Raw genomic sequence first — 23454 nt, forward strand, 5'->3', positions numbered from 1 at the left:
TCGAGCTGGGTGGTCAGCGGTGAGCTGGATGGTCAAAGGTGAGCGCAGCCATCAGTTCCTAGCCTAGGGAGAGATGCTTATCCTTAAGGAAATGCCAATGTGGGGGGAAGTTGCACCTTTATCTTAAGGCCATTTGTTCTTGCCATAGGAAGTGTTTAAAGTGGATATACAATGCATGCTCGATGGCAATGTCAGGCCCTTTTGGAAAAACAAAGTCAGGCCAAATTAGGTTTACACCAAATGGCTTCCTCATAGACTCCATTATGTCCTATTGCTTGCCATTTCTATTTGTCACTGTAAACCACAGCAACAGGCAATAAAGTCACAGGTGACGTGTGATTGACATACGTGTGCGGTACAGACTGAGTCCTCTGAGTTCAAAACTGGCATGCTCTGGGTGCAGAGTGGGCTGGAGGGCAGAGAGACTGGAGTTAAGCAGACTGCTTAGAAAGCCAAGTCAGTAGTCCCGTCACGGAATTCAGGTCTAGACCAAGTTCCACACACCACGGTACTCGGAGAATGTAAGTTGCAGTGTGATGGAATTTCTTACATGGCGAGGATATTTTAAGTGCAGTTCCTCTGTATTTAGGTTTATTTTATTCCTATTATTTTTCACAAAAATAGGTACTTGTGTGTGCGTGTGTGTGTACAGATTTTCAGTTTTAGAAGATAGTGTACTTATGAGAAGACTTTAAAATATCTTAAGTTCCTAGATGTTAAAACATCCATTCATTTCTTTTAGCAGGCTAGAGTTTACCATTCTATATTTTCATAACATTTCTAATTTACTCAGGTACTTTTTAATTGAAAATCACTGTGAATCAGCAGTCCAGGAAACTTTTCCAAAGCGAGTGTGCGAGACACTGTTGCCAGCCCTCATCCTCTTTGCGTCAGGTCGTCAAGGGCCTGTGTGTCCACGGCGCTCTGTTGGTGGGCTCAGTTCCTACCTGACTGGCTCCAGAGTAGGCTGTTCCCGCGCCAGCGTCAGCCCCTCCCAGGTACGGTGCTGACCTGAGCTGGGGGTGAGGGGAGAAGAGAGTGTGGCTGTACCCAAAACCGCTTAGAGTGAGACCCCAAGGACAGCAAGCAGCGTGTCTTCAACTCACTGTGCACCTATGAATCACTGTCAGTCAGGGTGAAGCATGTTATCTGATCGCTTGCTAAGAATGGCAATAAAATATTTGCTTCTTAAGAGCGGGGAGAGAGACAACCCAAGGGTGTGCGCTCTTCTCGTATTGGCCACAGGGTCTTCTCTTCTCCCCCAACACTTTGTGATGTCACCAGAGCTAACTTACAGCTTGAAATCCTGGGGTTCGAGTTCAGTGAAAGGAAATTTAGTGAATATGCAGTTGCACTGGCACAAATGAAAAGATCGTACAGAACCTGAAACTCAAAGATCATACTTAATAAAGAAATGAAATCAGAATACTCTTCTGGAAAGGGGAAATCAAAATGGGAACCTTTCCATCTTCCTTCGCAAACCAGACTACGTTTCATCACACTTGAACAATCGGTTAGCCATTTCACTATAGTTTCTCAATGTAGAACGCTCACTTATTGTGTAACTTGATAAAAAAGAGTTTTGTAACTTGACCAAAGTGAAGAAGAAAATGTTTGTTTCTAAGGTGAAAAGAGGAAGTGAGATCCAGCCAAAGTCCTAATTACATTGGCCCTGGAAGCTTAAAGATAACAAATAATAGAGTATTCAGGAAGTCACGAGAAATCAAAAGCCGTCCAGAATTATTTTATCAGTTGCTCACACACCAAGCATATGGATTTTGAAAACAGCCTCTAATTGTTCAATGGCATCTAAGAGCTGTTAGACCAACCTCTTAGAGAAAACTCATACCTTTAAAATGAATATATAAAGTGGGTTTGCACAACTAAATCAGAAACTAAAATCAGACAAGAAGTAGACAAAGAAGCTGTGCTTTGTCAAGGAGTGAGAATTGGGTCTCAAAAGAATTTCTTCCCTTGCCGCTTCAGTTTTTACCAGGTGGTGTGGGAGACTGAGAAGACCACGGCCCCGCGTGAATCCGGACCCTGCTCTGCCACTCACCAGCTGCATTGCTTCAGGCAGGTGACTTTGCTCCTCGGTAAAATGGAAATAACATCTACCTCTAAGACCCTGGTAGGAATTCTAGATAATGTTTATTAAGTGACTATCCTTTGTAAGTGTTCACACACGCAAGCTGGTATGACTTATCTTTCCTTTTTCCTTTATCTCCAGATCACCTGGGTTGTCACCAGTCTTGATTATTCAAACCTCCTAGGCATCTCTGGAGCCCTCTGGGTCCTCTTCCTGCCCCACCACCATCGCCTCTGGATTACTTGTGTCTCTGGCAGGAGGCCCTGAGGCCGGTCTAGAGTGATCTGCAAAAAGATTTCCATCCTGTTACTCTCCAGTTTAATTCTCATGAATAGTTTCCCGTTGTCTTTGGGGTTGTCTTAAATCTCATCCTCTTTGGGATCAAGTGCCCAGCTCTGGCCCTGCTCACCCCTCCAACCCCATTTCTCTTTGCCACATTTCACCAGACACCCTGGCACTTCATTCAGTGTCTGCAGAGCACATGGTGGATGGCAGGGGTGAAGGCAGAGAAGAGAGAGAACACATCCAGGGACGCGAACTCCCCCTGTCCCGGCAGCAGAGTGCAGGGCGGGTCTTGCTGGGCTAGTGCTGTGTACTGGGCTTAGTGATCAAGTGCTGGATTTCAAGCACAGCAACGTGTGGCTCTGTGCTAGAGCCTCTGGTGGCACAGTATTGGCACCATGGTAGAAGTCATTCCCCTGTGTGTCTTAAATAGTGTTATTTCCTCCCAGTAGGAACCAGTTTCCTGACTCAAAACACAACAGCAGCAAGCCCATAGAGTATATTAAGGGTGAAAGTTAAATGATTTCTGGAGTTTGGATGGTGTCAGGAGACCCACGAAGAAATTATCTTGCTTGTGTCGGGGAAGTGGGAGAATTCCCCCCACCGCTTTTCCTTAAGGTTCTTATGGCTGGTCAAATAATCAAAGAGGCAGGTTAGCAAGAGAAAATCAAACAAAATTTAATAGCATGTATACATGGGAGAAACCCAGAGGAAACTGAGTACCTCAGCCATCTGGCTGAGTCCACGTGTTTAAGTACCCTCAGCTACAGACCAGAAGGACACAGTGATCTGGGACTTCAAAGGGGAGGAAGACAATCTACATAGAGATGGAATGCAAATGTTTGTTAAACAGGTTTTGCTAGGCCCCAAAAATGGGTTTGTTGGGGGTTTGTTGGTGTCCTTTTATCACACCTATTTTCCATCATACTATAGCTATCACCCGATAGGAGCTCCTTCCTGGCACAGACCTTCTATGTTCAAGTCCTTTAGGCAGTTTGAGGGTGGAAGGTCGGATGCTCTTGCTGAGTCTTTTGAGGCTTCATTGTCCAAATTATGGTTCAAATTATGGTGATATGGAGAGCTAGAAGCACAGAAAGGGATCACTAGTCCTTAGGGAAAATGTGCTGGTCTGCATTTGGCCAACCCAAATCATACCATTTGCCAGAGACCGGGCACCTCAGGGCCAACAAAATGCCGCCTGTGGGTTGGGGTCAAGGCCTTCTCCCGAGGCAGGAGACGCTCCCACAAGAAGCCGCTCTGACCTGCGGCCAGGCCACCGCACTCAGGGGGAGCAGCTGCTAGGGGCACTAGCTGGTTTCACAAGGTCATTACACAACGAGGTGAGGGCAGCTCCACTAGCAGAGGGGGAAATTACTTCACCCTAACCTTTCAGCATCTAGGCTCCCCCGGAGAGCCCCACAGAGCGGCCCCTCCACTGCCCTCCCACCCCTAACCCTGCACGTTCTCCCGGGAGCCACACTGCCCCAGCAGAGACGCAACCATGTCCTCTGCGCCCCTGAGCCATGCTCCACAGGGACAGCGTCCACTCTGCTGACCATGGTCTCCCAGGGTCCTTCACGGCGTCCAGGAAATGGCGCTGCTTCACTGGCAGGTGGTCATTTATGCCTTTGAAAGACCCGTGCCAAAGGCTCCCTCCATTCTTACAGTTTTGGTTTACAAAAGTGTCACTTACCTCCTGAGGCTCTTTTTTATACAGTTTTTCACGTCCTTCATATACTAACACAAATAGATTTTAATTGTTTAATACTAATAGAGAAAAAAGCATTGTGGGACCAATAACGAAAAAACAGTGGTGGCATAAATTACAGTAAAACAAGACTGTAAAGACAGAGGGTCTGTCCCAGTGGTCAGAGTCACTGAAAACTGATAATGCCGAGGCTTTACCTCTGGGCTAACGGTGACCCAAGTCACGGAAACACAGAGCCATTTCCAGGAAAACTGTTTAATCTCTGGCGCTCCAGGGAACCATCTCGCTTCCCACTGTCCAATCACATTCTAATGAGAGCAGAGAAGTCTAGATCAAACAGTATGGGGGTATAAATTTCTATACCATCCATCAATGCAAGAAACATCGCTTCGCTTTATTTCTCTAAATCAAACATGCTTTGTCTCTGAGCCCCACGTCCCCGAGTGGTGAGGCAATGAGACTTTTTTAGCTGATCCTCTGCCCAGGAGCTTCCAAGCATCTCAAGAAACTAGAACGTCCAGAAAACTTGAGGAAGACCTGCGAGCTTCGGTCCATCACGGTCATGCCTGAGATGTTCGTACAGGGGTCGTTGCCCAGGCTGATTCAATCAGTGATTCAAAGGCAGGAAGGCCCTGTTCCTAGCTTCAGTGAGTCCCAAGGCTGGGCAGTGAGCCATCAGTTTCTGCAGCAGCTACATACCCTCCAAGAGACCGCCTGCTCTGGGCCGCCTGGCAGTGGGATGCAGGGCCCTGCCACTCTCCAAACCTGCTACCACTGTCAGCTTAGATCTGGCCAAATTTGCACCCTCAGGGAGTCTCCTCCCCAGGCTATCCCCCGTCCCTGGCCTTAGCCTCCAGAACAAAAGCCTGGATAGGACGTAGAGTTCCAGGAGCTTGTAAGAGTACTTTTTTAGTCTTTTTAAAAAAGGAAGTATGCAATAAAAATGATCCTACCGAAACAGTATTGTACTGAGCCATTCTTTCTGGTTACTTTTTATATAGCCTATGTGCTATTTTAATGCAGTTCATGAAGCTCAGTGAAAATTAATATTTAACTCGTTTCCATTGAAACTTGAGAGACCATTGACCTGGGCCCAGATAGCTGCAGAGGAGAAAGATGATTATAATGTTAAGTGACAGAATATTTCAACATATATGACTGAGTTCATACACACAGAGAGATGTTGAAGACTTCAAAATAATCACCCTTATTTTAGTGATTCTGCACATTTCCCTGGGTGTATGTAATTATTTATTATTTTGCTAATTGCGAAAGTAATATATGCCAAAAGAAGAAAATTTGGAAAATGCAAAAAAATACAAAGTAAATAAAAATTCTAAAACATGTTTAGAAGGAACCACTGTAAACATTTTGGTGTATGTCTTTTTGCTCTTTTTCTTACATATTTTTTAACTTTTATTTTTTATCATAAAATACAAGTGTATATTTTTAAAGTCAAATAGAATGTTATAAATTTAATGATGAATAAAAGCCCTAATCTTTTTCATCTAATGCCCAGCATTATAGGTAATCCCTTTTTAACTTCAACTATTTCTTCTAGTATTTACTGCATATATCTCAAGAGCGTGTTTTTTCTATTTCTTGATTTTCAACCACAGACATTTTCTATTTATTTCCACCAAGGAAGATGGATATTTAGTTCCCTCTCAATGCCCCCACCCTTGGTGTCCCATTTGCAAACATGCACAAACACTCACAGATAACTACAATATGAGAGTGCAATTTGGTTGTTTCCATTCTTAAGCTTTTTGGTTTTTTTTTTATTAATAGTTGCCTTGTTTTTCTGGTTGCTTAATTTTCCGTGTACTTAATTGTGTATTAATTCATTACCCACAGTCTCAGCTGGAGTTGCCTGGCTCCCTTCATTAGGGTAGACAGTCCAAGCCATCTCTAAGTCTGGCTTTCCCCATGAGGTCCACACTCCTGGACCCTTCACCCTCTTGCCACAATCTGGACTGGCTTCTCTTTAACTTGCAGCATGGTTGTCAATGTTGGGCAACACTTCTCCCTTCGTCTTGGTGATTTCCTTCACTTCTCTCCCGTGTTAGAACCCTGTTTCCTGGATCCCACACCTTCTTTCTTCTTTGCTCCTTTTAAATGGAATGTGTCTTTCAGAGGCTTCCTGATAAAAGGTGCACAGTGGTAAGGTTTCTTGCCCTTGAGCATTTGAGAATGTCTTTTTTCCCCTCCCCTCACACTTGACTGGATATAAAATTCTAGGTTGAACATCATTGTTCTTAAATTTTAAAATTTCCTCTTTTTTTTTTCTGAGGAAGATTTGCCTTCAGCTAACATCTGTGCCAATCTTCCTCTATTTTGTATGTGGCTCACCACCACAGCATAGCTGCTGATGAGTGGTATAGGTCTGCACCCAGGAACCAAACCTGGGCAGCTGAAGCAGCGCACACCAATCTTAACCAAAAGGCCAAGGGGCCAGCCTCTCAAATTTCTTCCTTATCCCTGGTGTTCTGAAACTCACAATGACGTGCAGTGGTGTGGATTTTACCCCACACGGTTATGCTGAGCTCTTGGTGGTCGTTCCTTTCTATCTGGAAACCTGTGTCCTTCAGTTCTGCAAATTTATTTTATATTTCCTTTTCTTCTGTAATTCCTTTTAAGAATTCCTATTAATTGGATGTTTGATCTCTTCATTCTCTAATTTTCTCATCTTTTCTCTCCTATTTTTCGTCTCTGTCTTTTATTCTATTTCTGGGAATATTTCTCAAATTTATCTCAACTCTTCTAGTAAATGTTTCATTACTGTGGTCATATTTTTAAATCTCAAGCCCTCCTTTTTTTCTCTGATAATTTCTTTATTATAGCATCCTTGCTCCCTCCATGGATATGATATTTTTTCTTATTTCTCTGAGATATTCATTATACTTTATACTTTATTTTATTTTGCCTTTATTTCCTCTGAGTTCCTCTTCTCTAAGTGTGTATTTTGACCTGCTTCCACATTAGTGGCAATCTTTGCTGACTGTATATATTTAAGAGTTAAGCACTAAGAAGATAAGTGGAAAGTCTGTGATCCTGGACTGCGTCTCACCACCAGCATTTGGGCAAGACCAGCCATTTCACCGTGGGCCTCAAATATTAATACACATAGCCCTTTTCTCCTGGTTCAGACATTTATCTAAGAGAGGAGTCTTACCAGGTCCTGCCTGGGCAGTAATTTAGTCGGCCAGAAATCAAGGGGCTCAGTAGGGGCAGGTTGAGAGCTAGGGAACTGGCTTACTGCTCCAGACTTTCACTGAATCCCCTGTTTCCATTATGGCATTGCACCCCTGCCTCTAACTATGCCTTGAGTTCCAGTCCAGAGTCTCTCTGGCTCATCCTCCCAAAAGAATCCTCCCATTTTCTTCTTCTGGGATTGGGAAAGGGCAGCGATCTGGGTTCCTGGCCTGGGGGAGTAGATCTGAGAGTTTAACAGCTGTACATATGGACTTCCAGCCAGGCTTCCTGTTCATAGCACGGCCATGCAGTCCTGCTGCCAGAGCTGCCTAGTCTCTTGCAGGTTCTAGGACAAGAACCAGCTTGCTTCTTCTTGATTTCCCCGTCTGCAGTCACGTAAGGTGTCAGCTCTCTTCGTTATACCAAGTTACTTACCTCTCACCCACTCCCTTCCTGTATTATAGATTTTTGACATTTCTCATCTACTGTTATCTCATCTCCTTTTCCTTTGCGCTTGCTGGTTTATGCCTTTTCAAACTTGTTTTGTTGATATTTTAATGGTATTTGGGAAGGGAGCAGAGATAAACCTATGTGCCCACTCCACCTCTTTTAATGAGGGCCTATATCACATTCTTCAGAATATCTTAAAACCTGGCAAATCTTTTTCTTTTAAGGATGATTTTAGCTTGGGAGGATAGTCAAAAGTCTGCGAGATCATTGGTCAAATTCTCTTTCCTAGGCCTGAAGCCCCCAATACACCATGATTAATTATTTGTTTTCTATCATGGGAAACAAATAGGAAGAATAAATGATGACTATTGTCCATTGTAATCCAACAAAATAATCTGGGATGTATAAACACCTTTCCCGAAAGATGAGATGCATATATGGTATCAAATAAAACAAGCAGTACATACAAAATTTCTAGGGAAAAAAAATCTCTGCCCCCAAATCATGCTTATTTGCTATTTTATTTTTAAATAACTAGCTCACTAAACCTACCCAAATGATATAATAGGATTATGACTGGATGTTATCACTGCCCATAACTTCTGCTCCAAGAGAAATAACTAAGGATTAAAACAGCTCTTCCCTTCGACATGGTCACACGGTCTCATGCGGTCAGTTTGCTTCTGAAGGGCAGGCAAATATTTCCTTATTCCACCCAAACAAAGTATAAGGCCATAACTATTCAGATGGATGAAAAGAAATCTCATTGGTAGAAGGCTGAAACTAGCATGGGTAACAACTAGATGCTCTTTCGCACTGACTTGGGAAGAATATGAAGAGAACGAAGATGACTTAACTGCTTCCTCTCTGGGTTCTGACAATCTGTCTCACTACTTATTATTAAAGAATCAAAATTGGGCATAGCTTCATAAAAGGAGTTATTCTTGATTTTTGAAGAAATTACAAGAATCAAGTGTTCACTTAGAGCCAAACTAGTGAGTAATCTAAGAGGCCCATGGAAAGAGACCACTATAGGTGAAAACCAGGGTGACTGTGAAATGATGACATTTGCGTAGCTCAGAATCTGTCTTCAGAAGCAGATGCAGAAACACAAATCCTTTTGAGTTCTGCCGGCATGGATTATTAAAATGTGCACAGCCTCTTGAGATGACTATTTTTAAACATAGCACGTAGTTGAATATATGTGTTTGGGTAGAGTAGAGGAGGAAAAAGCTTTTTGTTTTTGAAAAATATTCCAGTAATGTAATTAAACAAAAAGTCACAAAAAGTTATTATCAACCTCATCAGTTCATTTGGTCCCCTGTAATTAGTTCCTATTCTGTTTGATCTTGGGTTGGCAGTTTCAAACGTTTTCACAGAAGAATCAGAGTGAAACAATACCTATCTGTAGTTGACAAAAGACTCAAAATGGCGAGGAAGTAAGCAATTGTGAACTGTCTGCCACATACTAATATTGTGTAGTAGATTAGCAAATTTATGAATACACCATTTCACAATTTCTAGACACATATGCCATTTCATAGTACAATTTCTTAGTGTGGCAAGAAGAACATGTTATTAATATGCCCAAATTTCTCTAGTTTCTCTGTAATGAGAAGCCAAAAATAGATAAACTTAAACCTGTGCTCAGTGATTAATGTTTCAGTATTTTCTCTTATTTGGAAATGATGTAGATATTCAATGAAGATTTCTCTTTTAAAGTTAAGATTAGACAAAGATTTTGGAAATGATTTTTAAGACATTTTTTAAAACATAATCATTTTTGCAAAGTTCATTTATAAACTTTTATCCCACTTCACCTCAACTTAATTCATGTGCTCTTAACAAGTATGTTTGAATTGCTCATGGAAATTTCATGAGATATTAAGAACTAACCATCATTCTAAGTTATTTTTCTCATTGAAATAAGGTAAGCATCAAAAATCACAGAGGCAAAGAAACTAAAAAGTATAATATATGGGGTTTTTTTCTGCCATGTTGGCATACACTAAGGAATTTGTTTTAATTATAAGTTTTGTTCTTAGGTTGATTTTACAATTTTATAGTCTTAAACATCTAGTAGAGGTAACCTAAACTTGTTTGATTAGTCTTAACTTATATGAGTATTTATTGTTTCTTCTTTAAGCCACTTAAATAGAGGTCTTTTACAGGTTACTTCTTAGCAATACGATCCGGAGGTGGAGAAACACCACATATACATAACATACATACATACACATACATAAACATACAGACACAAACAGAGAGCTTACAGCTTAAAATTGAGCCACGTGTGAGGTACAACAATACAAAACTCAGGAGCTTATAGAAGAATTCTTGGATCAAATGGTGTTTCTGTTAGATGGAGCAAGTTAAGTTCACCCACTCAGATGGCTAAAGCTTTTTTTTCTTTTTTAAGCTTAAATACCAATTTCAACATGATTTATTATGCTTTTATGACTGTTGCCTGGATTCAGTTGGCGATATTTTGCTTAGAACTTTTTGTATCTTTTGTTTTTTTCCTTTTTCTCCCCAAAGCCCCCCGGTACATAGTTGCATATTCTTAGTTGTAGGTCCTTCTAGTTGTGGCATGTGGGACACCGTCTCGGTGTGGCCTGATAAGCGGTACCATGTCCACGCCCAGGATTTGAACCGACAAAACCCTGGGCCGCCTGCAGTGGAGTGCGCGAACCTAACAACTCAGCCACGGGGCTGGCCCCTAAAGCTTTTTACTAATATTTGTGGAGAAGGCTTTTGAGATTTTATTTGTCTTTAATAGGTAATCCTGTGGAGGCTGTGGACCAAATTTTAGGCAAAGGAGTCTATGGAAATATCAAGTGGTAGTTTGTTTTTTCAAAAACTCTTTCTTTTTCATCCTAGTTTCAGCGGTAGCTTTAACCAACAATTGTCTCTTTGGATGACTACAGTTCAAAGACATGGTAAGATTAGTGCTTCCAAGCGACTGAGATAAAATGTAGGTTTTATCTAAGAAGGAACTCAGGGGCATATTTGCCTATTATCAGGAATCTAGGGTCATTACCAGTTAAGTTTTTGTTTTCTTTAAGGGTAGGAGTGTAATGAATTGTTTTCTTGCAGTGGAGGCCCAAACTGTGGGAAGGCCTGGAACTGGCGGGTCTGCTTTCAAAGTTAGGACAGTATATCAAGGCTTCCTGGGCGTTTCCTGGGCCTTTGGCGGAGCTTTTCCTGGCTATCAGTATTTACGTATGACTCACACCTGCTTGAATGCCATCTGCAGGTCTCGGCATTTGTTTTAAGTCTTATCTCCTAATCTTGATAAAGGTGTGTTTTCATTTATTTTTTTCTTACACTAGACAAGGCATTTTTGTGTATCTCTTTCTCTTTTTTCTTTCTTTTTTTCAATCTGATCTTCCCATAGGTACCAATAGGACATTTGCTTAGAATGAGAGCTCTCTAAAAAATCTTTGTAGATGAAAAAGTCAAAATCTTGAAAAGTATACTTATTTCACCTGTAACTCTATTCCAATAAGCCTTTTTATGGCTTAAAACCAATAAGCATTTTATGACTTAACCAGGGACACAAGAGGTGTCCCCAAAGAGGGGGCGGAAGATATAGCCCCTCAAGATGCAGAGCACCTCTAAGATAGTCGAGGAGAGCACAGGTCTGCACTGTGACAGGCAATAGAGAAACTTCTGGGACTGGCCCAGTGGCACAGCGGTTAAGTGCGCATGTTCCACTTCGGTGGCCCGGGGTTTGCCGGTTTGGTTCCCGGGTGCAGACATGGCACCACTTGGCCGCCATGCTGTGGTAGGCGTCCCACATATAAAGTAGAGGAAGATGGGCACAGATGTTAGCTCAGGGCCAGTCTTCCTCAGAAAAAAGAGGAGGATTGGCAGCAGATAGCTCAGGGCTAATCTTCCTCAAAAAGGAAGGAAGGAAGGAAGGGAGGGAGGGAGGGAGGGAGGAAGAAACTTCTCTCTCCTGGGAAGTGAGACACCTTAAATGACAGACCCACTAATCTGTGTTACTAGAAAGGGGATACTGGGATGGGAAGTTTTGTCAGTAGACACAATGCAACAAAGGCAGAGATGACAAAGGCCCCTTATGGACTAGGACCCTTTATTAAGACAAACTGCCCTGAGTGCTGGCACAGTGGGACAGATGCTGCTTGTCACTCCATGTCTCAAGCTCCTGGCCAGCCAGCCTCCTGACACTTGCCTGACAACCTGCACTCTCCAAGTGGCAGAAACCAGAAGAACATTCTCACTGGTTATAAAGCCAAGTTCTCAGGACACAGAAACAAGGCAAAGGGAGAAACTCATCCTATGGTTTTCTTCCTTATGGCAAATGAAGAGACAGAGGCTAAGAATCAAAAACCTATGGGTACCTCAAACTCACAGTGGTCACAATTCAGGAACAAATTGTTGCAAGTGTTTTTCTCAGGACAACATGAATTTGGAAATAAAAGGACAAGGGGAAAGTTTTATCCTCCTCTCGTGACTGGGCACTAACACACAGAGATGTGGGAGACTGACATGGGAAGAATTCTGACCTTCTGCTGGTCTGTTGTCAGGAATCCCATATCTCAGCTGCAGTCTCCAGGGAGAGTGGAGGGTGCCAGCCTTTAACTATCCCATCCCTGTCACCAGAAACTGTAGGGCAGGGGAAACAATCTTTCCTTCTACCTTTTTAGGTTCTCAGCTGGGGCTCTGTAACAAAAGACAGAGTAACAAGAGAAACATAAGCAAGGTTATTAACATGCATATATACTTGGGAGAAATTTAGGGAAGAGTAACTCAAAGAAGCGACTAGATCTTGGGCTGACATAGCATCTTATCCACAGAACAATACAGTAGTCCCCCCTTATGGTGGTTTCACTTCCTACGGTCTCAGTTACCTGTGGTCAGCCACATCTGGAAGCTGAATATCCTTCTTCTGACCTTCATCAGAAGGTCAACAGCAGCCTAATGCTGTGTCCCAGCACTTATGCTGCTCACCTCACTTCATCTCATCACGTTGACACTGTCTCATCTCACATCATCACAAGAAGGGTGAGTACAGTACAACAAGATATTTCGAGAGAGAGAGACCACATTCACAGAACATTCATTACACAATATTGTTATAAGTGTTCTATTTTATTGTTAGTTATTGTTGTTAATCTCTTAGGGTGCTTAACTGATAAATTATATCATAGGTATTTATGTATAGAACAACCATAGTATATATAAGTTTGGGTACTATTCACGGTGTCAGGCATCCAGTGGGGGTCTTGGAACATGTCTCCCATGGAAAAGGGGAGACTATTGCACATTTTTAGTGGAGTGTAGGACAGAGGCAAAGAAATTTAAGTTCCAAGGGCGGCAAACTACAGGATGGTAAATATATGGGTGCCTAATCAAAGATAATAGCCGGTCAGGAAAGTCATTTATGCAGAGTCCTCTGGTGCCATCTCAGGGCTGAGAAGGGTCTAGGGTTGTCAGTGGTTAACTTCTGTACAATTGATGTTCTGCTTTCATTCAAATAGGGGGAGGAAAGTGGGCTTTTCTTGAATCTGCTTCACCTCAGTTGCCTTCAGCTCAAAATAATCCATAGGCTAAAGGAGCAGAATTGGGGTGGCAGTTTCTGCGACTCTTCTGTGGGTTTGATTACTCACGTTCTAAGTAATAAGTTCTAATGACACTTATGTTCGAACACGGAAATGTGGGGTAAGGCGTTGCAGAAAAGGAGTTAGGAACGTTGTTCACATGAGGCTTATTTAAAGCAGTAAACATGGATTTAATAAATGAAAAATTTACAATAGTAACAAAAAAGATATGGGAGGAACCTGGCTGAGCAACATGGTGAGTGCTATAAACCTATTAAAACGACAGGCAATGTGTCACGTTCTTGCGGAAAGTGTATACAAAATAATGTTAAGTGAAAATTTGAACACACATAGAGAGTGCACGGAAACAATTTAATGAAGATGAATGTTGTCAAAGATCGGAGCTCATTCCCAGTTGTGTAAAATGTTCGTTTTTCTTTATAGTTGCTCAAATGCATGTTGAAACAGGAAAGTTCCCACCTTGGTAACAGGGCCACTCCCAATTCTTCCCGAGCCAAGTCTTTCAACAATGTCATTTCATCATTTTCCTGTGGGTTTGTTCTTAGGATGTCAGAATCTCTCTCTTCAAACAAAAGAAAAGCCTTTACAGTCATGGACCGATAAATAGCTCCTGTTTTTGACACATCTGGAAGGGTGGAGCCCCAAACCATGAGGGCGAGAAGGAAGTCAGAAGACCTTAAATACTCTCTCCTGCTCCCTGGTCAGCCTAGAGGTCTGGCTTCGCAGTCACCATGAAGGTTCTCCTGACTCTGGGGCTTCTCCTGCTGTCTGTCACTGTCCAGGGCAAGGTCTTTGAAAGATGTGAGCTGGCCAGAACGCTGAAAAGACTTGGACTGGACGGCTTTAGGGGAGTCAGCCTGCCAAACTGTAAGTTCACTCTTCTTCACGCTCCCAGAGAGCTAGCCCGACGTGGGAAGGACCCTCAGAGAGGATGAGTAATAAGACAGGAGCTTGGAGCGAGCAGACCGTTCTATTTCTTTGAGGGTTTGTATAGTTACAATGGTTAAACATCGGCTTGTTCCATTAGAACCAGATGTGCCAGAGGAAGGAATGAGGGCACCGGAAGGCAAAATTCTATCTCATTCCAGTAAACCAGGACCTCCTCTACTCTCCTAGTTTCACCAGATTTGCCCATTGCCTCAGACAGCGGTGCATGCAGCTGACTGATGGACACATCTGAGGCCTGGGGATATCTCCATCAAGTCCTTAGTACTTCACTCCAGCTATTTCCCAGTTGGAACTTGCGTTCTGCGAGCCTAGAGTAATGCAGTGTTTTTCTCTTTTTTAATTCCCTGCCATGATGTGGGTTTTTAACAGCAAAATTTTTAAAAGTTATGTTGAACTCTCAATGCAGGGACAGTAGGAATCTATTTCTCCTCAATCACTGTTTTTATAAGGATCCCTGCAAACAGCATAAATGATCTGTTATTATTCCTTTCCACTCTAGTTGATTATTTTTCAGTTTCCTCCACACAATTTAAGATGTGCTCTGAGTAAAAGTCACTTTATATTTTAGTCCATATTTGTCAATGTAATCACTGTATTTTTCAATGAAATTGAAACGTTTCCCCTCAATAACTATTTTTGAATGAATGAGTGGATGGATGGAGGGAGGGAAGGAGGGATGGATGGTGGAGGGAGGGATGGATGGAGGGAGGGAGTGATGGATGGTGGGAGGGAGGTATGGATGGAGGGAGGGAGAGATGGAGGGATGGACTGAGAGATAGATGGTAGAGGGAGGGATGGATGGTGGAGGGAGGGATGGATGGAGGGAGGGATGGAGGGATGGATGGTAGAGGGATGAGTGGAGGGATGCATGGATGGACCAATGGATGGGTGGATGGAATACTATTTCTTAGTCTATAACTCTTGTTTCCCAGATTCTAAATTGATACCCATATTCATCTTTAGGTAGCATAAGAAAATTCCTATCTCCCAGAAAATGCTTACTTTTCTTAATACATACGTATCTGCTATTAATGACAAAAAGCACTCAACAACTCTGTGGATTTTATATTCTAGGCTGAATCTTGCCCCAGGGATGGGAAGAGGGGAAGGGTAGGAAGTAATGGCAGAAACAGCTATTTTAATATTTTTAAAAGTATGTTTTCTTGCTTCATTAGTACTACAAAGTTTCTTGCTAACCAAAGGATTCTCTTCAGGGCCCTGTAACACGGAAGTGTTAAAATATTATACAAGTAAAAGACATCTTTATACTTATAAAGGAAGTCTTCAGTGAAGAGGAATTAGCCAAATAGCACTGATTGTGGTGTGAGGTGTCATGTAGTGTTCCTGTTGATTAATAAAAATAAATTCTTTTCAGGGGTCTGTTTGGCCAGATGGGAAAGTAATTACAACACACGAGCTACAAACTACAATCCTGGAAGTCAAAGCACTGATTATGGGATATTTCAGATCAACAGCCGCTACTGGTGCAATGATGGCAAAACCCCACGAGCAGTGAATGCCTGTCGGATTCCCTGCAGCGGTAAGCCAGATAACATGCAAGTACGGCACAGGACCCATGTGGTTATTCTCACAGGGACAGAGAGTCCAGGCCAACAAAACAGTCTGGACGGGTCCATCAAGGACCTGGAGAAACTCCATCTCGACCTCTGGAAACACTATTCTCCTCCTAACAATTCCCTAGTGAGAAATCAGAGAGCTGGTTTCATAGGACAGTGCTGTTTTCTAACGTACAAAAGTTTCTGGGATGACCTGTTAATTTATTGGACACAGACTTAGTGATGTTTCATCAGGAACAATGTCATTCCTCCCGCTTACTCTGGGGAGGTCTAGGATAATTTGGTTGTATGGTCTTTCTTTTAAATTGTTTTTAACTTTTTATTATGAAATGCTCTTATTATGTAGAAATTGAGAGACATTAGTATAAGAAGCAGTCATATGCCCATCAAGTAATTTAAAAGTGGTTAACATTTACTCATATTTACTTCTTTTGTGTATATGTGTATATTTTTCGCTGAGTGATTTTAAGGTGAATTGGGAACATGATGACATTTCGTTTCTAAATTCTTTACTTTGCATCTCCAAAAAGTACACTTTCTATATAATCATTTTCATACCTAACAAGTTAATTTACGGATTTGTTAAGTTGAGGTGAAACAAATATTCTTTTGAACTCCTATAAAACTGGAAATAACATGTGGAATCTTTAGAGCATAAAATATTGGAGAAGTACTGCAAAACTGATATTGTTAAAATTCCTAATATAGAAGATTAGTCTTAGAATATTCTTTTGTATCTGGTTAATTTTTTAAAAATACGTTGCATTATATAATAATATTGAATTCTTGAATATTGAATGTATTGGTCATTACATAAAAATTCTTATTACTCAGAGATTTATGAGCACTGGTATATATTTTGGTATATACTTTTGTTATATACAGGATATGCATCAATACTGTCTATGAACGTAGAGCTGTGTCATGCACGTATGTACTCACAAACATGTGAGCAATGTGAATGAAATTATACTATATATACTGCTTTACAATTTGCTCCTTATCACACAAAGTTATTTCTATGTGAACACATGCAAATCTGTATTCTTTTTAAAGGATGAATAGAATCGCACTATATAAATATTCTATAATTTATTGATCCAACTCTTACTGTTAAGCACTCAGGTTGTTTCCATTTTCCCCTTTTATTAATTGCTATAAAAGGCCTTGTGCATACATCTTTAGGTGCATTTCTCATTATTTCTTTAGGATAAATTTCCAGTAGTCGAATGGCTGATTAAAAAATTGCTAGGCCGTTTTTTTTACACTGCCTGTACAAAGAGAACCTTCTATCACATTAGTTAATAATTCCAGAGCTTCCAAAGACTTTGGTAAAGGAGAAACAGAATGCTTTATTTCATGCCAAATCAGATGAAATGAAAACAGTTTTCCCCCAACATTCACACATACGTGGACTCTTGGAAAATAATGTTCATGTGCCTCCCTCAGCCTGAGAGAACAAAGCTGGCAACCTGAGCTTAAAATGAAATTTCTATGACAGTGGTTTTCATGCCTCACACCTCTTTTTCAGCTCTGCTGCAAGATGACATCACTCAAGCCGTGGCGTGTGCAAAGCGGGTGGTCAGTGACCCACAGGGCATCCGAGCATGGTGCGTCTCAGCATTAGCGGGGAAAGCTCTTTCCCCTTTCTGTTAGGAGAGAAGTGGGAGGGGAAGTTCAGAGACCACAGCACGTGGCTGAGAGCCGAAGACTGAGGCTCTCGACTTGGCGTAAACAGCCTGTGACTGGAAAGAATCCACTTCAACTGGTTCGGAATCCCACTCTCCACCCTCACTTTATTTTAGGGGATTGTCTAGAGTTGTAAGCTTCTCCACACTCTACTAGTTCCTTGTCGTGTCTTGAAGTTATTTTTGGAATTAGGTAAACGTGGAAGGCACTTGGCAGTCACCCTGGGGAAATGCACACACCCAACATGCTATGCTCCAGCATTCTGTGCTCCAGCGAGGGCTTTGGGGAGAAGAGAGGCACTTGAGATATGGATCCCCGTGTAATAAACAGCACGAGCTGGATCCATCCATAGCCCGTGCTGCGTGTACTGATAAACTATTCCGTTCTCCCCAAGGATGTGAAGTATGCATATTACAGTGAAGATGCGTTTTAACCTTATGCCCATTTTTTTCACCTTTCTCTGCAGGGTGGCGTGGAGAAATCGTTGTCAGAACCACGACCTCACTCAGTATGTCAAGGGTTGCAGAGTGTAACTGAGGAGGTGTCCTTCTTCAGCTCATCTTGTCTTTTTCACATTAAGGGAGTCGTAGTTGAGTGAAAGGTCACACTACCATTCTTTCAAACAAATAAGGTTTTTACAGAAGGGAGAGGAAAATGTGTTCTTTCTTCTAAGAGGCTTAATGTTGACTAATGTGTTTACTTCATAGGAAGTCTACAGTTTTTTTCAGTTTGCGAATAGAACTAATGCTGGTGACAATTTATCTAAAATCTTGGTTATCAAATACATCTCCAGTACATTCGGTTCTTAACCAAAAATATAACCCACACTTAATCTTGAGTGATACAAGTCCATCCCAATCATCAACAAAAATAGATATAAAAATGGTCAATAACAACAGACTATCTGAAAACAAACTGATTTAGGCAAAATCCCAGCTGTGCAGACATCTGACGCCCTCGTCTGTTCTGTCATCTCCAAAAACAGTAATCCCAACCACTCTTTCTTGGGCAATATTATATTTAAAAAGTAGCAGAATACCAAATGGCTAAAAATGGAGACAGCCTGAATAAAGAATGGTGTTTTCACAAAGTGTGACCTTTGGTTGAAAGGATCTCTTAGAAACATTGCTTTTCAACAGCTTCAAACGTAAACTCACATTTATATAGCCATCTCTTTAGCCCTTTAAAGAACTCTTTTCTGCATCTCGGTGATCTTGGAGCGATGTAAAGGACTGCACGAGCTGCTGGTTCTCGATTTCACTAGCTTAGAATCAAGCGCTATGACGAAATCTGGGGCAGATGAGTTCACCACTACTGAAATAATTCCTAATTAACCATGCATGTTGTATACAACAGAAACAGTATCATTAAAGGCCTTGCAACTCATACCTTGTCTTTCTTTGTTTAGACCCATCTGGTGTCTCTGAAGACAAATATATATATATTTGAAAAAAAAAAGATTTGACTCTCAGTCGTTTCTATATCCTCACCTGTACCCAAACAGCTGGCTGTTGCTGGAGAAAAATCCACACGCGTGCTGAGAGCTCTCACTTTAAATTCTAACCCAGAGATCGCACGTGGGCCCTCCAGTTGGCCTGGCCATCTACCTTGGTCACTTCTCTGCAATCCTTCTTGTGGTGTCCCCACTCTCCAAAATGACTACTTTACTTCTCTTTCTCTCTCCTCGGAGCCCAGCATACACGCCCGACCATTCACCTCCCACCCCTCTCTGCGCTCAGTAGGTGACCTGGCCTCAAAGAGCACTGAGAGAGAGGAACCAGCCTCACAGGAAATTCTCCCTCCTCACCACCTAACAGGGGCCACACCTTCCCCTGGCCATCCTCCCTTCCTCTGCTCCTGCCAACGACAGTGTCTCCTCATGCAATCTTCACCGCATCCCTCTCACTCCTCCAAGTTGGGCTGAGCGTTTCCTGCATCCTTGGTTTCTCCCTCTTTGCTGGATCACCCCCGTCATTGTACAAACAGCCCTGGTAACCTCCTGTCTTACAAAGAGCTCTTCACTCACGCTCCAACACCCTCCAACACCGACATCATTCTCTGCTCCCTTTCAAGGCACGACTTTGGGGATGAGACATCTCTACTCACCAGCCCCAGTCCTCACCTCTCCCTCTCTTCTCAACCCTTCTTCACCTGGCTGCCAGCCTCACTCAGCTAAAACCGCTCCTCCATGACTCCGCCCAGGACTCCTGGGCTTCTAGCCATCAGCTCTTCTCTGTTCCTCTTACTGGATCTCTCAGCAGCACCTGACAAAGTGAACCACTTCCTGCTACAGAAAACTTTCTCTCCCTCAGCTTCTCCTCCCTTACATCCTGCTTCACAGATTGCTCCTTCTCTGTCCTTCTTGGCTGGCTCTCTCTCTGATATTTAATTTCTAACTGTAGGAGTGCCCCAGGGCTCAAGCCTATAACCATTTGACACACCACATTTTACTTACTCCTCTCTTCTTGCTAAAATATAAGTCTATTCCCACTTTGAAAGACTTTGGAATAATCTTAATCTCTCCCCAAGTTTGCAAGCACAGTACAAAGGCCTTTTGTTTTTTATGAACAGTTTGAGGGTATATTGCCAACATCGTGCCCAGTGGCCCTGAATCTTTCCGTGTGGTATTCCCACATAACCTCAAAGCACCATCCAACTCCAGAAGCTGACACTGATGCATTCCTGCCACCTGATCTTCAGATCCATCAATTTCATCACTGCCCCCAGAAGGCCTTCATAATAAAAAGAGAATTCAGAATCACGTGTTGTATTTGCTTGTCATGTTTTCTTAGTTTCCCTCAATTGGCTAATTCTCCAGGTTTCTTTTTCTTGACTATGTCTTTAACATTTTGAAGACCACAGACCAGTTATGCTGTGACGCGTCCTAAGGCTTTTCTGCTGTTTCTTGGTTGGATTGGGTCATGCATCCTTGGCAGGAATACACAGAAGTGAGGCTGGGCTCTTCTCATGGCATCCTCTGGGTGGCATGCAGTTTGAAAGGGTCTATTACTGATGACGTTCACCTCGGTCACTTGATTGAGATGACGTCTGCAGGTCACCTCCACTGCAGAGTATTTGGGAGGGGAAGGTGCTTTGAGACTGTAACGCATCAAATTTTCAACTTATGCATTTATTTATTGTGTCAGTATGGACCCGTGGCTTCCTGTTTATTCAGATTGTAATGGGTTATAATCCATGACTACCACATATTTTGATGTTAACATTGTCCCTGATTTGGCCAGTAGACCCTGCAAGCTGGCTTCTGTGTCATTTTGACGTGTCCTCATCATTTTTTGAGCACTTCCTTGTTTTCTGCCACAGATGTTCTAAGGCTCACCTTGTTCTTTCCCTCCTTCAGCCCTGGAATCAGCCGTTTCTCCAAAGAGCCCAATTCCTCAGAATGGAGAATTGTATTTAAAAGCCAAGATCTGGGCACTAGAGTGCCACTGTTCCCAGGCCCCATCAATGGATGGAGCTAGGGCATCAATCTATTTACACAACATTTACCCCTCTATCTGTCTCCTGATATTGAATTCACATCAACTCCTCCACTTGCACTCCCACACCACAGGTGAGGCTAGTGTTCTCCTTTGCCATGTTGGCAACTCCCTTCTCCAACAGTGAGAAACCTGGCACCCACTGTCCTTGAGCTGTATCCTTCGCACATGTATGTGCTGATGAACTGGCCTGATGTAACCAGTCTCCCAACACGGACACACCATGGAGTAGATGCTCTCCACTCAGGCTCTGACACCCTTCTTGGGCTACCCTCCCCCACATCTGACACCCTCTTTACCGTGTCACATCTCTGACACACCATGCTGGGCCACCGTCCTGATAGCAAGGAGGGCAGAAATTTGTTACTCTTGTTTACACCCACATTCCAGACACCTAGACAGTGCCTGGAACATGAGACTCGCTCTATAAATATCAGTTGGTGGAGTGAACCTCTTTCTGATTATTTTGTATACTCCCCCATGTTGAGCATTCTGGTTTTTTTCTTACTTTTCAAGCCCACGTGATTCCAGCAGAGCAGCTTCTGGGGTTCCCAGGGTCAGGTCTCAAGTCCACGTGACTGTAGTGCATGGACCAGCCATGGGAGGGCAGCAGAGGGCCCCAACACTGGGGCAGCCCTGGCTTCCAGAGTCGGGGACCATTCTGATGTGAATAAACCCAGGAAGAATATGGGTTTATTCATAGCAGCATCTCCAGAGATGTACAAAGAATGGGTCAAGGCAGGGGAGAGAGACTTGAAGAGTGACAGCTCAGATACAACCAGAGAGTAGCAAAAGTTGGCTGAAGAGGGAAAGCAATGTTGTGGGAGATTTTGCTTAGTGTTTTTGATAAACATCATTTCTTACCTATACCTGTTATACTACTACAATCAAGTTCCCAAACCAAATTTCGACTCTTACTCTGGGGATGGAATACAAATATCAGTGTTTGATCATTTGTAAAGGAAACTCAATTCCTATGTTGCTTAGTTTCACCCAGGATGTTCTCTGAAATGCAGAACGATATTCCAGATGAGGACTGAGCTCTTCAGGCGGCACTCAACGTAAGGAAGCCCTGAGCACATTTCTTGCACTTCTGTTCATCGGACTCATTCAAAAACTGTTTTCTTGCAAGTTGCTAAAGGGAATTACTAAAAATGGTAATCAGGAGTGATAATGTCATTCACAGATGTTTTTCAATTAAATCCATGTCTATTATGCAAATTAACTTTTAAAATCATTTTTAATTTTAGCAAGCTTATAAATTCTCAATGTTTAGAGTCAGATGGTCTTTGAAGGTTTGTCATGAAAGCCGTACCTCCCTGATTCTCCCCCTTCGCGTGCACCCCCTCTCTACTCTTCATGTTGATATTTTTCCATTTACTTCCATGTCTTTAAGTATTAGGCTTATATTGCTCCTTCTTGAGTTTTCCCCTTTGGGATACTGACTTCCCCCTATCTTCTCCCCCGTCTCCATCACACACAGCACCCTTCCTCAAAGCCCATTCTTCCAATGTAACTGTATTATTTTTGGTTAGATCAATACTGAGTATCTACGTAGCCAGAAACACAATTACTTTCTTCTGAGACTGTATTTTCCCTAGAGCTAATAACTGCATGATTCTCAGATGCGCTTGGTTTCCCGCGTACCCATGGTTAGTTCAACCCTCTAACTCCAGGTCTCATATTGAAATCTCCTCTCCAGGCTTCAGATGCAGCTGCAGTCGCGTCCGTTTCATCCTTCTACAGCAGCGATCCTCCGAGAGGTCTGACCAGGTCTATGCCTAACACGCACGCCGCTACCGTTCCGGGCTCCCGCTTCAGCGTCATCGTGGGATTCTCTTCTCTTCCCTCCATATTTGATATTTAGGGGTTTCCTGGATTTCACAGCTTCCCCCTTCCTGGTTTATTCCCTCATTTTGGCGGACCACACCTGCCCCATCTTCCTGAGCAAGGGCGCAGGAGAGGCACTGTTCTGCGGACCAGCCCGTCTGACGCGGGCTCTACTCTGCTCGCACTCGGGTGAACGTCGGCTCGTGTGGAGGATAAGCGGGGACTCACTTCCCTCCTGCATTTTGAAGGGGTCCATCCCACGGCCCGCCCGGGACGCCCACCCGACCCCACCGCCCTCGCGGGAGCCCCTCCGCGGCGCTGGGGCCGGCAGCGGCCCGACGGCCTGAGGGCGCCCGGGTCGGGGGCTCGGCCTCTCCGGAAGCCCGCGCGGGGTCAGCCACGTCCTGCCGGGCGCGGCGGTTTCATCACCTTGACTTCAGACTCTGCGCGCCAAGCGGCGACGACGTCCCGACTCCCACAGCAGACAGCCAAGAGGCCCGGCCGGCGAGCGCCCGCCAGCAGACGCGCTTCCCCCCGACCCGGCGATCCGCTTCGCCAGCCCGCCGCGAGGCAGCGTGCGCGTGCGCGGCATGCCAGCGCT

The 23454-nt window shown here is 43.2% G+C and overlaps 1 protein-coding gene and 1 long non-coding RNA gene across 2 annotated transcripts; one reads left to right on the forward strand and one right to left on the reverse strand.

The window, feature by feature from the left end:
• Positions 1-947: 947 nt before the first annotated feature.
• LOC103562555 (uncharacterized) lies at positions 948-23415 on the reverse strand. Its single transcript, XR_011540544.1, has 3 exons — positions 23283-23415; positions 12257-12413; positions 948-2373 (listed from the first exon to the last, which is right to left on the reverse strand). It is a non-coding gene; the product is annotated as an uncharacterized lncRNA (long non-coding RNA).
• Positions 13809-18912, forward strand: LYZ (lysozyme). The gene is made up of 4 exons (XM_008537641.2): positions 13809-14179; positions 15636-15800; positions 17369-17447; positions 17993-18912. Exons 1-4 carry the CDS (start codon positions 14044-14046, stop codon positions 18057-18059), a joined length of 447 nt encoding a protein of 148 aa, XP_008535863.1. The 5' UTR covers positions 13809-14043; the 3' UTR covers positions 18060-18912.
• Positions 23416-23454: the final 39 nt, after the last annotated feature.

Source organism: Equus przewalskii, chromosome 5 (assembly GCF_037783145.1).
Source record: "Equus przewalskii isolate Varuska chromosome 5, EquPr2, whole genome shotgun sequence".
NCBI classification, from domain to species: Eukaryota; Metazoa; Chordata; class Mammalia; order Perissodactyla; family Equidae; genus Equus; species Equus przewalskii.

Bases quoted from the DNA above. Each gene is read 5' to 3' on its own strand.
- LYZ (XM_008537641.2), top strand. From the start codon at position 14,044: ATGAAGGTTCTCCTGACTCTGGGGCTTCTCCTGCTGTCTGTCACTGTC. The intron at 14,180-15,635 runs GTAAGTTCACTC...AATTCTTTTCAG, and splicing joins GGGAGTCAGCCTGCCAAACT to GGGTCTGTTTGGCCAGATGG. The intron at 15,801-17,368 runs GTAAGCCAGATA...CCTCTTTTTCAG, and splicing joins CTGTCGGATTCCCTGCAGCG to CTCTGCTGCAAGATGACATC.